This window comes from Felis catus, chromosome D2 (assembly GCF_018350175.1).
Source record: "Felis catus isolate Fca126 chromosome D2, F.catus_Fca126_mat1.0, whole genome shotgun sequence".
NCBI classification, from domain to species: Eukaryota; Metazoa; Chordata; class Mammalia; order Carnivora; family Felidae; genus Felis; species Felis catus.
This window is the reverse complement of record NC_058378.1, coordinates 31,548,807-31,563,712: the sequence shown is the minus strand read 5'-3', so window position 1 is coordinate 31,563,712 and position 14,906 is coordinate 31,548,807. Positions and strand designations below refer to the sequence as shown.

General features: G+C 58.1%; 1 protein-coding gene across 3 annotated transcripts in view; it reads right to left on the bottom strand.

Moving 5' to 3' along the window:
* Positions 1-14,906, bottom strand: part of ADAMTS14 (ADAM metallopeptidase with thrombospondin type 1 motif 14) — a 79,739-nt gene that overhangs the window by 17,621 nt on the left and 47,212 nt on the right. For all 3 annotated transcript variants that reach the window (XM_045040107.1, XM_045040106.1, XM_023240520.2), the window contains exons 7-15: positions 13,265-13,370; positions 11,425-11,568; positions 10,808-10,940; positions 9,244-9,357; positions 6,830-6,978; positions 4,803-4,978; positions 2,216-2,349; positions 1,708-1,831; positions 639-719 (exon numbers count right to left, since the gene is read on the bottom strand). In XM_045040107.1, the coding sequence (XP_044896042.1) occupies positions 639-719; positions 1,708-1,831; positions 2,216-2,349; positions 4,803-4,978; positions 6,830-6,978; positions 9,244-9,357; positions 10,808-10,940; positions 11,425-11,568; positions 13,265-13,370 (1,161 nt within the window). The remainder of the gene's footprint in view (positions 1-638; positions 720-1,707; positions 1,832-2,215; positions 2,350-4,802; positions 4,979-6,829; positions 6,979-9,243; positions 9,358-10,807; positions 10,941-11,424; positions 11,569-13,264; positions 13,371-14,906) is intronic.

Sequence of the window (14,906 nt, the reverse complement as noted above, 5' to 3'; positions counted from 1 at the left end):
AGCTTGAGTCTGGGCTTGGCCATGACACCTGCTTGGGCCGACGGGATGCTACAAAGCATGACACAAGTAGAGACCTGGAAAGTGTTTGCACGCTGGGGCTTGCCTGCTCTTGCCCCCACTGAGGACCATGTGACAGACCACATGAATAATCCCAGGCTAGCCTGCCAGGGATGCGGCCCTGTCACCCCCGTCACCCCAGCTGACAGCCAGTACCAACAACACCTACAGCCCCACCAGATGCTGCATTCGCACGAGTTGAGTCCAGGCACAGGAGTAGAAGTAGCTCCAGCTGGGCCCAGCCCAAACTCATGGCCCACAGAACCATGAGCTAACACAAACACTTGTTAGAAACCGTAAAGTTTGGGGATGGGATGTTAGACAAGCAAAAGTTGACTGATACATTCTATGAAAACGGTTTTCTTTTGTGTACAACAGATGGACCGTGGCTGCCCCTGGGGAAGGAAACTGATCCTGGAGGGCAGACGTGGGAGGGGGAATCTTCACTGGATCCCCATTCACACCTTCTGACATTTGAAGCATGGAACGGGTTGTCTACTCAGCCTAAGTTTAAAAAAATGTTTCTAAAGGTTCCCTGCATTAGACTACTCTCCTCTGCCCTCCCAGCTCCCCATACTCACCAATGTGGTGGGGAACCTTCTCCAGCTCCTCGATCTGGATGTGCCTGGCACCCGCCGGGATCTGGACCAGTTTGAGAGCTCCTGCCACAGAGCAGGATCCGGAAAAACCGTGAGCATCTTGAGCTGGTGGCCCCACTGCCCAGCACACCCCATCACCCCTCCCCCTGCACGTGCCCAAGAACCTGTTTCCTCATCTGTACAATAGGAAGGGGGGACCCTTGCCCACAAGGTGCCGAGAGGTTCAAATGAGATGCTATGGCTTAAAATGCCCTAAAAACTCTAAAGGCTGTGGTGGGGGGCGGGGGGGGGAGAGTATGCACACACTTTGTTGCTACAATTTTCCACTTCCTTGAGCCTACTTTTCTCTCCTGATGTTCCCCCCCCCCCCTTTCTTCTCATACCTTGAGTCACCATCACGGCTGCCCTGGGCCCCATGGCCCTCCCAATCCCAGGCCTGGAAACAAACCCCTCTTGAAGCCACCAACTTTCTCCCCACAAGGAGAGATGAGGCAAAGCTATGACAGTCCCAAAGGGGAAATGGATCTAATTCTTCCTAGAGTGTAAAGGACTAATATCTGGCCCTTTTCAACAGCCAAGTGTGGTCAGATGGAAGTCAAGGAACTCAAGGTAACAGGAGTTGAAAGGAGGCACCACAAGTTGACCAAAAAATGGAGAGAGAGGGGAGAGAGGGAAAAAAAATTCCAGTCCAGTCTGGGTCACATCCTCAGACGTGTCTGAGCTCTCACTCCCACAATAGCCCCAGGGCCAAAGAGATGGCTGAGTTCCTATCACAGCGCACTGGCCAGCAGAAAAATGCTTCTGAAGTCCTGGGCCCGAATGCAGGCAGCGCTCACTGGAAGAGGCTGCGGCCAGCTGCAGCTTCTGACTCAGTGGCCTGGGGCAGCCCGGGAAGGTCTGGAGGCAGGCTCTGGGTGCCTTCTCCCCTCCCCCGCCCTGAACCGTGGCCCAGCAGAGGAGGGACGGCTTGCCCAAGGGACTCGGGCTCAAGGGCCCCTGCTGGGCCAGAACCCCAGCCACTCCTGGTCATCTCCCAGCCCCAGCCTCTCACCTGCCTTCTTGGAGGCCTTGCCCAGTGTCCCCTTCACGGTTCTGCAGTGAGAGTTGTCGCCGCCACAGACACCGCACTTGTCATCTGCCTTCATGGACCCCACCTCCTTGTCACAGCCAACGGGCTGACGCCAGAGGTGGGGTCAGAGGATAAGGCTCCCGTGCTCCCCACCCCCACCCCCCACCCCAGGCCGGCAGCCCCTGGTTCCCTCCCCAGTCCCCAGGCCCCACGAGTTGACCCTGAACCCAGAGGCATTCCTGGACACGTCACTGCCACAAACTCGCCATGTGACACGGGCAGGTCTTAAACCTGGCCATTCCTCTTCCCTCGAATGGGCTGGGCAATAACCCCCTTCTAGGATCCCAGGGTTATGTTGAGGACCAAAGGTGTCATGGGTGGGGAAGGCGAGGAGATGCCTGTCTCCCTAGGGCCCAGGAGAAGCGGGCAGTATAGCCCTCCGGTCTCCCCAGGCAGGCAGAAGGTGGGTGGCCCGGAGCAGGGAACCCACCACACATTCGCCGCGGGCACAGACGCTGTATGGGTCCCGGTAGCTGCAGCGGGTCCCGTCGTGGACCACCTGGTTCATGAAGACCACATCCCCTGTGTCCTCCGACTGGCAGATCAGCTCACACTTCTGGGCATCTGTGGAGAAAGGGACCGTGCTGCATTCCCAGCTGTGCTCGGAGAAAGCAGGCTGGCCCAGAAGGACACCAGCGTATGTCCCAAGCGGGAAGCTCCTGGGCCAGCTCTGGGCAGTGGGGGGGGAGCACTGAGTATGGAGCTGGGACTTACAATCCCTGCGATGTCACCTATGAGCCTAGTGACCCTGGGCAAATCAGCTGACCTCTCGGAGTCTCCGTTCCTTATTTATTATCCCTGATCAATAAAATGCCATATCAGGATGCTAAAGAAAATCAAGTGATAAAATAATAGTAATGGCCATAATAATAAGCCAATATATAGTGAATGCTTACCATGTACCAAATACTTCCAAAACCTTTACATACTCTTTTTTTTTTTTTTAAGTAGGCTCCACGTCCAATGTGGGGCTTGAACTCACGATCCCGAGATCAACAGTCACGTGCTCTACTGACTGAGTCAGCCGGGTGCCCCTACACACTCTTGATGCACGGCCTCAAATTTTTTGTGTGATTTAACTCATTTAAACTTTTCAGTAAGTTCTAGGAAGTAAGTTCTACCATTCTAGAGGAGGAGACCAAGGACCAGAGAGGTTAAGAAAGTTGCCCAAGGCCACACAGCCACATACTGAGAACAAACTCCAGGATTCTAAACAAGGCAGTCTGGCTTGAGTCCCACACTGACCTCTACATACACTTCAGCAGTCTCATGTGTAACAGCGTATCTCAACATGGTTGCAAACATCAGGACACCCTGTGAGAGTAACGCAGGGCAGTAGGCTGGGTTTGGGTTTATAAAACAAAGTTGCAGTGAGAGCGGAAAGGAGGCCCTTCCTACTTCTAACAATTAATTGTTCTCTTTCCCATCTGGGCTATTGATGTCCTTAAAAGAAGGTTCCAAAAAACGTAACATATAAACACTTGCTGTGTTTCTTAGAAAAGGGAAGTTGCGGCTTAGCTAACTTTCTGGAATTTGTCTAAAAGTCCTGGGAAAGCCCAAAGCCCAGCTGCCCCATGGGCCTTGAAGCCCCTTCTTCTAGAGGCTGTTTGGATCTGAATGGATCTGCAAGGCTTTCAAAGCGAGCCACCCCCTTAGCCAAACTTCTCAGCAACCAAATGGCTCCCCGCCCCTTGTCCCTGGGCTCCTAGGATACATCTCGCCCCAGTACTCAGGGCTCAAGTTCAGAGCCACAGCATCCAATACCACTTTGAACTTCACACACAGGGAGGATCCTGACCAGTACGACCCAGGCAGGCAGGCAGCCATGGAAGCCAGCGGACAGTGACGAGCTCCCCAGAATGGGAGGAATTCAAAGCAGAGGGAAAATGCTCTCTGCGATCATATTCTGGAGAGGTCTGTGCACCGGTGGGCAATGGAGAGGCCTCTAATGTCCCTTCTAATCTGAAGACTGTCATTCTAAATGTCAGCTGAATTGCCCTGCAATTAATAGTTTGGAACAGGGGCTAAAAGAGGCAGCCCTGGGCTCAGGAGAGGAAAGGCTGCTCTAGTCGGTGCCATCGGAGGCTGAGGGCTGTGTGGTGGGGGGTGAGCATCTGTCCATCAAAGGACCATGGACAGGCTGGCAGGTGAGGTGAACACAGAGGACAGTTAAGGGCCCTTCCAGCATAAAGGCTCTAAGAGGCCGTGAATCCCACCCCTTCACTGGTATCTTGCTGCCGCTACAAGAGCCGTCAGTGGAAAGGCTCCAAAGCAGACAGGCACTGGCCTGCGTCTGTCCCAGAGCAGCCTGGAGGGATTCTGCATGAGGATCCCTGGCCACAGGCTCCCATCTGTGTGCCTCTTCAATCATTGTCATTAGCTGCTGAAACAGTAGCACAGTCACTAAAACCTAAAACTATGGTAACTAATGGGACGGGGGCTCTCAGCAAAGCCAGGGCACCTGTACCTGTATAGAGCCTTCCTGTACAGGTAAGGGACCCGTGTGAGAGGCACCAACCCCAACAGCACCTCTGAGTGAAACGTCCCTGGTTCAAAGGGCACCTGGCGGGGGGGGGGGGGGGTAGGTTCAGTCAGTTGAGCGCCCGACTTCAGCTCAGGTCATGATCTCACGGTTTATGGGTTTGAGCCCCACGTCGGGCTCCACACTGACAGCATGCAGCCCGCTTGGGATTCTCTCTTGCCCTCTCTCTGCCCCTCCTCACCCCCTTACTTTTTCTCTCTCTCAAAAATAAATAAACTTAAAAAAAAAAAAAAAGAAAAGAAATGCCCTGGTTCCAGATCGTTCCCCTGCCAGGGAACAGTCCTCATAAGCCTACACATCAGGGATGGCTTTAAGGAGGACGGTGGCCCAAAGACAAGGGCCTGCACAAAGGCGGCCAGCCTGCCGACTGTCCTCCACCGTCCCTCCACCTCCACTGGCGGCCCCAGGCACGGGAGGCCCACCTAGCAGCTGCCCAAGGACATGGCGGACGGGAGGGGGAGTGGGGCTCACTCACCGTCTTCTGGCTCGTAGGGGATCCAGCTGTGCTTGGCGTCCCGGTGGATGTAATAAGAGTTGCGCCTCGCACACTGCTGGGCCCGGAAGTCCTCGTGGGGCCCCGGGCACTCCTCGCTGTTGCACACCTGGTACTGGAACATGGGCCCTGAGCACAGGCGGCCTCCGTAGGCTGGGCTGGGGCAGGCAGAGAGACCCGGTGACCTTGCCGGGGGAAGGCTGGGGAGGGCCAGGCTTCCCGCGTGGCCCCCAGGGGCAGCTCGGCCTTCTAGGGGAACATAAAGCGGCTGCTCGAACGTAAACTAGAGGGCTGCTCGTGGTGGGGGCTGCCGTGCTCAGAGCCCTTCCAGATTCTTCTCGCTCCACCCCTGGGGCATATGCCACCTGTTCCCCTGTGTGTTGGCGCGAGGGGCGGTGGGGGAGCTGAGAAGCACGGAGCCAGGGATGAGCAACCCTCTCCAATCGGGCTGGAAGAGAAACCAGTCTCATTTATCTCTGTGTACCCTTCGAACCATGACTCATGGCCTGACACCACGGGGGCACTCCCTCCCAAGGTGCCCCCGCGAGTTCCCATCTGCATCTGCTTCGCGTCCTAATAAACTAAGGAGTGGTAAAAACAGACTTGGGTCCCGAATGAGAAGGCCTGGCTAGGTCTAACCCCACGCCCCGCCTATGCAAATCTTGGGCAAGTCACTTCGTCCCGCTGAGCCTTAATTTCCTCTTTAAAGGTGGGACCCGGATACCTCTTCGGCCACCTACCTCCTGGTGTGTCGGTGAGGAATAAATAAGAAATGGCCTATGACGTACTCTGTACTGTCTGCCATCATGTTAAGAGGACTGGGTAGCGTTACGGATGCCAAGCGTCCAGGCGTAGGTGACCGCGGCTCCGCTCCCGGACGCTGGGGCGTCACGGGGTTCGTGCACCCAAGCGCTCACCCTTCTACCTGGTGGGGAGCAAGTGCTCGATACACGGTAATAATTGTAACAGCAGCTGTCATCCGTTAGTGCTTAATCTGGACTGGGCACAGCGCTGAATTCTTTCACTTAAGCCTCGTAAAATAAAAATAGTTCTTATCACAGAGGAGTTTGAAAGAGGGCAGCTCTGATGGAGGGGATAACCATCCACCTGGAAGGTGTTTTGCTCGGACTGGGCACCACAGGGCCCTGCTCCAACCCCGGCTCTCCCCCCACCGACGGGTGGAAGTTACGGGGCAGGCCGTTTGGCTCCTGTTTGCAAAAGGTCAGCACAGCCGTCTGACACAGGAATAGGCTCCTCTGGGCGGTAGTGAGCTTCCCATCCCTGGAGGTAAACGGCCGAGTGTGAAGGACCCCTCCTGAGGATGCGAGGGAGGGTGGCCAACACTGAGCCACAGCATCCAGGGGGCCTGCTGTTCAGCGGAGTCTCGGCGTCCCTGGTCCCTGGAGCCGGCTGACCCGCACGGCCGCGTGTGACCCACACCGCCAGCCCTCATCTCGCCCGAGGCCGTTCTGAGCAGCCTGGGAGAGGCAGGCCATGGCCAGTTGGCCCTCGGAAGTTCCAAAACCATGGGAAAGATCCCCATAGAGGGGACAAAAGGGGAGAAACAGACCAGTCCCCCAGAATGTTGGATTTACTGGGGCAGTGAAAGGCAGGAGTTGATGTCAAGTTTTGCTTCCTGGGGTAGAAAACAAACATGGCTACTGAGCATTTAGATCAGTGTTTTCTCAAAGCTTAGCCAGAGGATCCGGGTCACGGGCAGGTTCGTGAAACTGGGGGAATCTTTGGGCCCACCCAGAGTCTTCTGCACGTGAGAGTCTGAGAATCACCGGTTCAGACCTAATCTCAGCCTGATAGGAGATGTCGGGCCCGGGTGGAAGTGATGTGGCCCCCCCCCAAACAATTTTGGGTCCCCACCATCAGGATACAGGCACCTGCAGGGTCCTTCTCTCAAGTGTCCTGGCCCTCGGTGCCTTCCTCACCCAGCCCCTCCTCAGGCCTAGGGAGGGAGGGGGTCCCCTGCCCTGCCCACCTCAGCCAAGAGCACTCACGGGGGATTGTCACAGCTCCGGCTCCGGGATCGAACGCCACCCCCGCATGACCGTGAACATGACCCGAACTTGGTCCAGGAGCTCCAGCCTCCATCCTGGCCGTAAGTCTGCTCCAGCGACTTCCAGATGCAGTGACCTTTGAAGCACCACTGGGATGCAGCAGAGGGAATGAGGTTACCCTGGGCACCCCGCCCCCCCGCTGCCTAGCCTGCTAGGAAGAGTGCCCGACTGCGCACATGGCACAGCTGGTGGGTGCCACAGGTGAGCCCAGAGAAAGGGACATTAAGAGCACGAGCCCCAGGGTGACAGAATCCCACCCACACCGCAAGCCAAGTGACCTCCGGCAAAGGGCTCCCCTTCCTGAGCCTATTCCTCTGGTGTCCACTGTGGATAACAGCACCTGCCCCCAGGGCTGCCGTGAGCCTCCAAGGAGATAATGCCGGACACACACAGCCCTCCAAAAATGGCAGAGAGTATTGCTAACGACGGTAATAATTATGCAATTATTTGGTTTATCACCCCCGGAGGAAAAAAAGAGCTGATAGGGGAGAGGAGACACAGTCTCACCATGTTAATCTAGAGTAGATCTTGGCTCTGTGTCTCAAAATCACCACCCAGAGGCCACAGGCCGGCGTGTTTGTGGGAGGCAAGCCAGCCCCACAGAGAGGTCCATCCAGGCACAAATGGAGGGGGTATACGAATGGAGTCTGAGAGGCCTGGGTTGGAACCCCAGCTCGGCCATTACTAGCTATGTGCGGCTTTGGCATAACTTCACCTTGCTGAGCCTCAGTCTACTCATCTGTTAAATGGGACTGTTCTAAGACCTAAAGGCAGTAATACCCACAAAGGCCTTAGCTCAGGGCCAGGCACAAAGGCGGGCTCGACCAAAGTAACCCCCTCCCCTTCTCCTGCAGGGCAACATGTATGAAGTACAGCAAAGCTCCCTGGGTCTTTTTAAAGAGATAACAGAGTGGCTCTCAGCCTTAGAGTCACCTGGGGAGCTTTTAAGACTCCAGATGCCTTGGGGCGCTTGGGTGGCTCAGGTGGTTAAGCGTCCGACTTCAGCTCAGGTCATGATCTCACGGTTAATGAGTTCGAACCCTTCACTGGGCTCTGTGCTGACAGCTCAGAGTCTGGAACCTGCTTCAGATTCTGTGTCTCCCTCTCTCTGCCCCTCCCTTGCTCATATGCATGCACTCTCTCTCTCAAAGAATAAATAAACATTAAAAAAAAAAACACCTCCAGATGCTTTGACTTCACCCCAGACCAACGGAGTCAGAATCTCTAGGAGTGGGGAGTTTTTACAGCAGCAATAGTATACCTTACATACTACAAAAAGTCTCTCCGGTCAAGTGTGCAAGTCAACAATTCTTCACAATCGACAGCGTTGTGCAACCGTCACCACGTCCAATTTGAGAACATTTCCATCACCCCAAAGAGATCTCCGTGCCCACCTGCAGTCGTTCCCTGTTCTAGAGGTGGGGACTTTTAGAGCTCTCCGGATGGTTCCAATCTGCAGCCAGAACTGAGAGCCACGGGTTGATTGTCACATGCAATTGTGACGGAAGGACCTGGAACTCTGGAAATACCAGGAGCCAGTGTACCGAGTCTCCGGGGTAAGAACCCGCCAGGTGTGGAGCCCACTGGGCCATGCATAGCCCCATCCATCTGTGAGGAGGCAAGCCCTCCACATGTGATGTGAGCGGGCAGAGCCTCGTGAGGGCAGAGGGCAGAGGGCAGGCTAGGGGGGCGGGTCCTGTGGCTGAGTAATAACCCTGGAGCCTCTCTTAACACCCTGCTTCTTCCCAGCTCTCTGCTTTGCTCCAGCGTGACTCAGTGACTTCAGAACAACCCAAGGAGTGGAAAGGCCACTTGGTCAGGGGTCAGCAGGACCCGAAGTTCAATGAATGGCCCAAGGTCACCACAGAAATCAGGGAAGGGCCAGCAATATAGCAGAAGTGGATTTTAGAACCCCTCAGGCTCTTAGACCCGGCCATGAGGTCCCCCATACAAATGATGCCCTGGCACCCACACCTGCTCAAGAGGGCAAACACATGCCGGGTGATATGTGAAAGGGCAGGTCTGGGGCAGGGGAGGCAACACGCATGTGGGAGAACCAGCATGGTGGGCCGGGGAGGGGGGCGGGCAGGACACCTGGAGTCTTCCCTTCATCCCTTCCTTTGCCTGCCTGGGCCTCACTCTTCTCATCTGTAAAATGGGGGGAAGGCTTCCTGCCAGATGGGCGATGAGATGATGCCAAACTCTGTGAAGCAAGCGACTGTGGTGTGGGAGAGAGGGTGTACCTATGAGTTCCTGGGGGGCTCCACGCACACACACACGCAGCCACACGCCTGGGGGGCAGGGGCTCCCCTGGGACCTGCACCCTCCTGCTGCAGCCCCGGGAACGCAGGTACCTGGCCAGGGGCACACTCTGTCCCGTCCAGCGGGGGCCCCTTCTTGGTCTTGCAGAAGTACGGGTTGTCAGGATGGCTGCACCACAGCTGTTTGCAGGGCTCGAAGGTCTGGAACTGCGCGGTAAGGGGACGGGGGTCACCGGCTACACTGGCCCTCAGGCTCTGACAAGTTGTCCAGGGGGCAAAGGGCAGTGATGGAGAGGAGTGGTGCGGTGGACGCTGGGGCCACAGCGCTGTGAAGGAGGCAGGAGGGCCCACACCCTCAAACTGGACCCCACTCCAAGCGCCACGGCCTCCGGTGACCCCTCTTCCCTCCAGCGGGGCACCGAGAAGGGGCAGGCCACAGCCCACATCCCTTGTCGTCCCCCCAGGCCTCCCTCCTTGCCTTTGCAGAAGCCCCTGTGACACTGGGCAGGGACTAGGGTTTCAAGGGTCTGAGGCTCCAGGGAGGCTTGGGTCTGCCGACGTCCCCTGAGCCCAGTGCCTATCGGGGCTTCAAGGGGCTGTCGGTCCAGCCGGGACCCCAAGGCACCCAGACAAGGTCAGGACTCCCAGCATCCTCTAGTCTCACCAGGCTGTGCCAGATGTTGGTAATCTCCTGCTTCCCATTGTCCAGGAGAGCCCAGTTTTTTTCTCTCCTATCATCCCCCTGCCAGCCGGACCAGTGTCCCCCAGATACAGCCCTGGGCATTGAAACCCCTCTCCACCCCCAGCTCAGAGAGCACGTGTCCCAGTGTGGCCTGGACAGACACGGAGCCTCCTGGGCCTGCAGAGCTGAGGAGGGGGCTGCATTCCTGGATGGGAGGTTTGAGGCGCTGGAGTCACCAAGGCCTGACCCCTCAGAAAGACCCCTGCCCTGGGATGTCCCCTTCTCTGAGCCTCTGCCTGGATGCTGGTTAGCAGCTGCTCCGTTCTCTCCCGGGTGGCTCTAGCCGATCCCCAGGGCCAGGCTCTCCCTCGCCCTGTCCTGCAGGGTAAGGAAGGGCTATGCCCCCTTATATGTGTCTCCTGGGCATGGGGTGCGGTGGGGGAGGGGCATGCAATTCACCGCCTGGAGAAGAGTTATGTGGCGGGCGACACAGGAGAATTTCACAAGGGTGACGAATCAGCCCAAATCATCCTACCAAATCCCCGAAGAGCAGACAGAGGCAACTATTCCTCCATCAGGCGAGAGCCCAGTAGCTGACGTGACAGAGGAACTGCCTGGCAGATAAGCTCCCTGATAACCCAGCCCAGCCAGGATCCCACCAGTCACCTGCCGCTCTGTTCTACTATGTTCCATCTTTCCCAGGAGTAAAGCATCCCCCAGCCACTGCACACACCTGCCCCCAAAGGTGGGACTGGGTGGGGAAGTTATGTGGCAGAAGGTGGCGGGGCCAGGTGCCGGTCGCCCTGGATTCCCCCCCCCACCCCCCCGCCATGGCAGCTGGCACGGAGCCTGTGGGCCCATCACCAGGCTACCTGGCCAGGAGGGAGGAAGATGTTCTGCGCAGGACCAGCCTGGGTCACAGACGGACACGGCCCTGATTCTCCAGCAGTCAGAGAGAGGCTGGTGGGAACTCACCGCAGAGCAGGTATGGTATCCAGAGCCGAAGTCAAAGCGGCACTGCTCGTCCATCGAGTAGTCGATGCCCGGCAGCTCCGGGGGCTGGGGCCAGGCGGGCGCAAAGGGGTCATCGAGGAGGCAGTCGTAGGAGCTGCCGGTGGAGACAAGGAGGTGAGCCAGGCTGAGGCCGGCGCTCCCCCGCTCTCCTTTCCTGGAGGTGGGGGTTTAAGGAGCAAAGAAGGCCTGCAGGAATCCATCATTGCTGCCCTCCGCTAGGAGCCGTGTCTTCCAGGGAGGAAGGCTTGGTCCCTGGACCATTTGAGGGCTCATTGCACCGAGGGAAGAAAAGTCAGGCCGCCACACAGGACGTACTCGGGGCCCTGGCCAGCTGCCGCCTGAGGTGGGTGACAGTGTCTCTGCCCACACCTGCCCCCCCACCGAATCCTCTCTGTACCCATTCTTGGCCTTGAGCTCCTGAGTCTAAAGCTTGTCCTGGGCCCCTGATGACCTGGGAACTGAGCGTGTGGGGGGGGGGGGGGCAGGGAGGTACAGGGAGGGAGATGGCTGGGTGGGGGGGGGATGAAGGGCAGGCTGCATGCTCCCCAGTCCCCAGCCCGGAGGTGGAGGTGACCTACGGGAGGTAGCGGCTCAGCTCCACTTTGCTGCAGCGGGACCAGTGGAAGCGGTGGAAGGCAGCCTGCACCAGGGGTGCCATGACGCTGCCCAGGCTGGTCTCGTCCGCGCAGCCATTCCCCTGACCGTCATGCTCCATGCCGAGCCTAGAGGGTGGGGGGGGGGGGGAGGAGGAAAGACGGGAATCCCGAGTCATGCCAGGGAGCCCGTCCCCGGGAAAACAGGCAGGTGGAACAGCAGTGGGAGACCATGCCCTGACCAGGCTTCAAACTGGACGGAAGCTGAGGGTCCCCCCTGCTCCCCAGTGGGGCTGGACTCATTCTGCCCTCCTGCCCCCTCCTCAAACCCCACCCCGCCCCCACGGCTTCCATGGCCAGCTCAAGCCCCACTCCGACCCCAGACACCCTCCCCGGCCACCCTGACTGAGGGCTGACCTCCCACGGTGGCGGCCACTTGCCCCACCATGAACACCTCACATGCCACGACGTGCTGTCTCTTCGCCAGACCCAAGGCCTTTCAAGTACAAGGACCCGGTCTTCATTTGGTTCAGCTCAACCTCATTTACCGAGTGGCTTACTTAAGCTTCTCCGAGACCCCGTAGGACTTTAGCACGGAGCTCTGTGCCTGGTACACACCTACCATGATGATAGTCTAAATTTAAAAGCTTGGTTCTTTTTATAATCAGTACTTAATGCCAAAGCCCAGAGGTTCTAAATTCTCAAGTACTCCCAGGTGGCTGCGTCTGGCCTTGACCACTAGACAGACACAGGGACCTCTGGTGCTGACCTTGGCTCTCCACAGGGAGAGGTCTCTGCTTTGGGAAGAGTGGGCCCCCCTGCCTCCCACGTACAGGAAGACAAACTCCCAGCTCTAAAATATGTGGAACCATGGGCAGGAAGAGACCTCAGGGGTACCCCGGGTGTCAGCCTCCATTGCTGCGGAGGAGGAAACTGAGGCCCCGGAGACAAGGGGTCACCGCCCGGTGAAGAGCTGGGATGAAGTCCACATGGTCTCTGTGCCGACAGGGCCGGTGTGGAGAGGGGCACGGCAGACAGCGGGGGGCAGAACCCCTCTGGGCTGGCCCACTCCCCTGCTCCCCAGGCCCTTCACCTGCAGCACAGAGCCCTCCCTCCACGTGTGCCCTGGGGAGGGGCCGGGCCAGGAGTGCGTCCCTCAGCTCTGCCCCCTGGGCAGACGACGCCAGGAGGCATGACACACCAGAGGACACGCTAGATGTCGGTGGCTTATCTGCTTTCTCCCGGAACGTAGCTTCTCTGGCCTAGTCTCCACGGCAGTCCATCCCTACAACGGGGCCTGGCGCACAGTGGGTGCTCAAGAAATGTTGGTCGCATGAACGGATATGCTCCCAACAAAATCCAGGCCCAAGGATCAAGCAAGCAAGCCGCCAGCCTGGCCTGAGGCCGGAGCCTCTGTGCACCTGTTGAAGATGGGCTCAGACCAGCGCCCCGATGTGCACCGAGCACCAGTGTGGGCCGGGACAGCTCTCAGAAGGGCCTTGAGTTGTGCATGGGACGAGGGAGAGAGGCCGTCCAGAGAACAGACCACCTCCTATGACGGGATAGTGCATCCGCCTGCCCAAAGACAGGGTCACGTCTGGTTTTCCGTGGCCCTGGGATTTGGGGGCTTGGACCCAACGCGGGCCCAGAATTGCCATCTGGGCCCCTGGGCTCCGTTCCCATCAGGGCTGGGCCTCAGTGCGTGGGCAGCTCCTCTGGCATCTCCCGGGACACTGGGATGGGGGCCTGATCTGGGATGAAGCCTCCCACCCCCGCGGAACCCCTCGGAGCTCCCGGCACAGCCCACCCTCCCGGCGCCACTTACACGTGGCCGGTCTCGTGAGCCACCACGAAGGCCGAGGAGAAGCCATCCTCGTGGTTGAGGGTACAGCTTCTCAACGGGTGGCACATGCCAGTGACAGGCGCATACCCTGCCGGGGAGAGGGAGAGAGGGCGGAGAGAGAGAGTCATGGGGAGGTAAAGCAGGACCCAATGAGGTCTGTGACTGACCAGCCACTGCAGGGACATCCTGACGTGGTCACTGCCAGAGGCTGCCTGGAGGAAGAAGGATCCTTGCAAGGCCCGCCCCCCCCGCCCCGCCCCCCCAGTACAGCAACCCCGAGCCAAATTCCCCCACACCCTAAAGCTCCACGGAGCCCCTCAGGGCCCACAGCCTCCTCTAATCAAGGCAGTGGGATTTCCAGATACCCCAAGCCTGCCCAAACCCGACTTCCACGCCGTGCCCCTCTAGTCAGCCAGTCAGCTGGTCCGTCAACAAACACACTCCAAATACTTTTTGATGGGGAGGGCAGGGGTACACTGTGTTACATTCTATGGGGAACCAGAGGAATCAGATCCGAGCCCCCCTGCCCTGCCCCTGTCCCTGCCCCTGCCACACACCCACACTTAAGGAGCAGATGGCTTAGCAGAGAGACTAGGTGGTAGGAGCTCAGCTCACACGAGGGCCCGCAAGGCTACCGTCAAGGGGCATCATGCGTGCGCAGGGGGCATGTGGAGGAGAGAACAGATTCAACTAAGGGGGTTGAGGGCCACCAGGTATTGGCTCATGGCGGGGGGGGGCGGCGGGCACAGGGCTGGGCCCAGAGGACAGGTAAGACTCTGCAGGGGAGGGGATGGGGGGACGTGCTGGGGGGGGGGGACACAGAAAGGCAGTGCAGGGGGCTGCACGTAGCAGCCCCAGTAATGTTTGCTAAGTAGCTACTGTGTGCGAGGCCTGAATTCTTTATTTACTTATTTGAAGACAGAGGGAAAAAAAAGCACATGTCCATGGGTGAGGGGCAGAAAGAGAGAGAGAGAGAGAGAGAGAGAGAGAGAGAGAGAGAGAATCCCAAGCAGGCTCCTCGCCGTCACCGCAGGGCCCACCGTGGGGCTCGATCCCACGAACTGTGAGATCACGACCTGAGCCGAAATCAAGAATCAGACGCTTAACCAACTGAGCCACCCAGGCCACCCCACGAGGCCTGCGTTCTAAGGGGCCTGCTTCCCAGCCTCCCCGGGGCCCCGTTATAGGCTGGGAGGGAAGGCTGGGCTGGGAAAGACCTCGGAGAAGGGGTGAGGGCAGAAAGCACTTCCTGCCTGGGGCTGCGGTTATCCAGACGACTCTACCCGGTCTTCAGAATTGCTCAAATGCTCTTTTATCTGAGACGCTTTGGGGGACTCTAATGAGAGGCTGCGGTGTGAAGGAGCTTCCTGGGGCCTCTACTGTCCTGGAGTTCTGAGGTTTACTCTACATGAGACGTGGGGATACACCTGCACGCGTGTTGGTACGTCTGGCCACATGTGCTGTGCACGAGCACGCACGTGTAAGTACGTACATGTATCCGCATGCGTAAGCGTGTGTATCTATGTGATCCGTGTACACGTATATCTGTGTGTGTGTGTGTATGTGTGTGTGTGTGAGAGAGCAAACCTCACACTTGACACTTCGGGGATTCAGACAAGGAGGC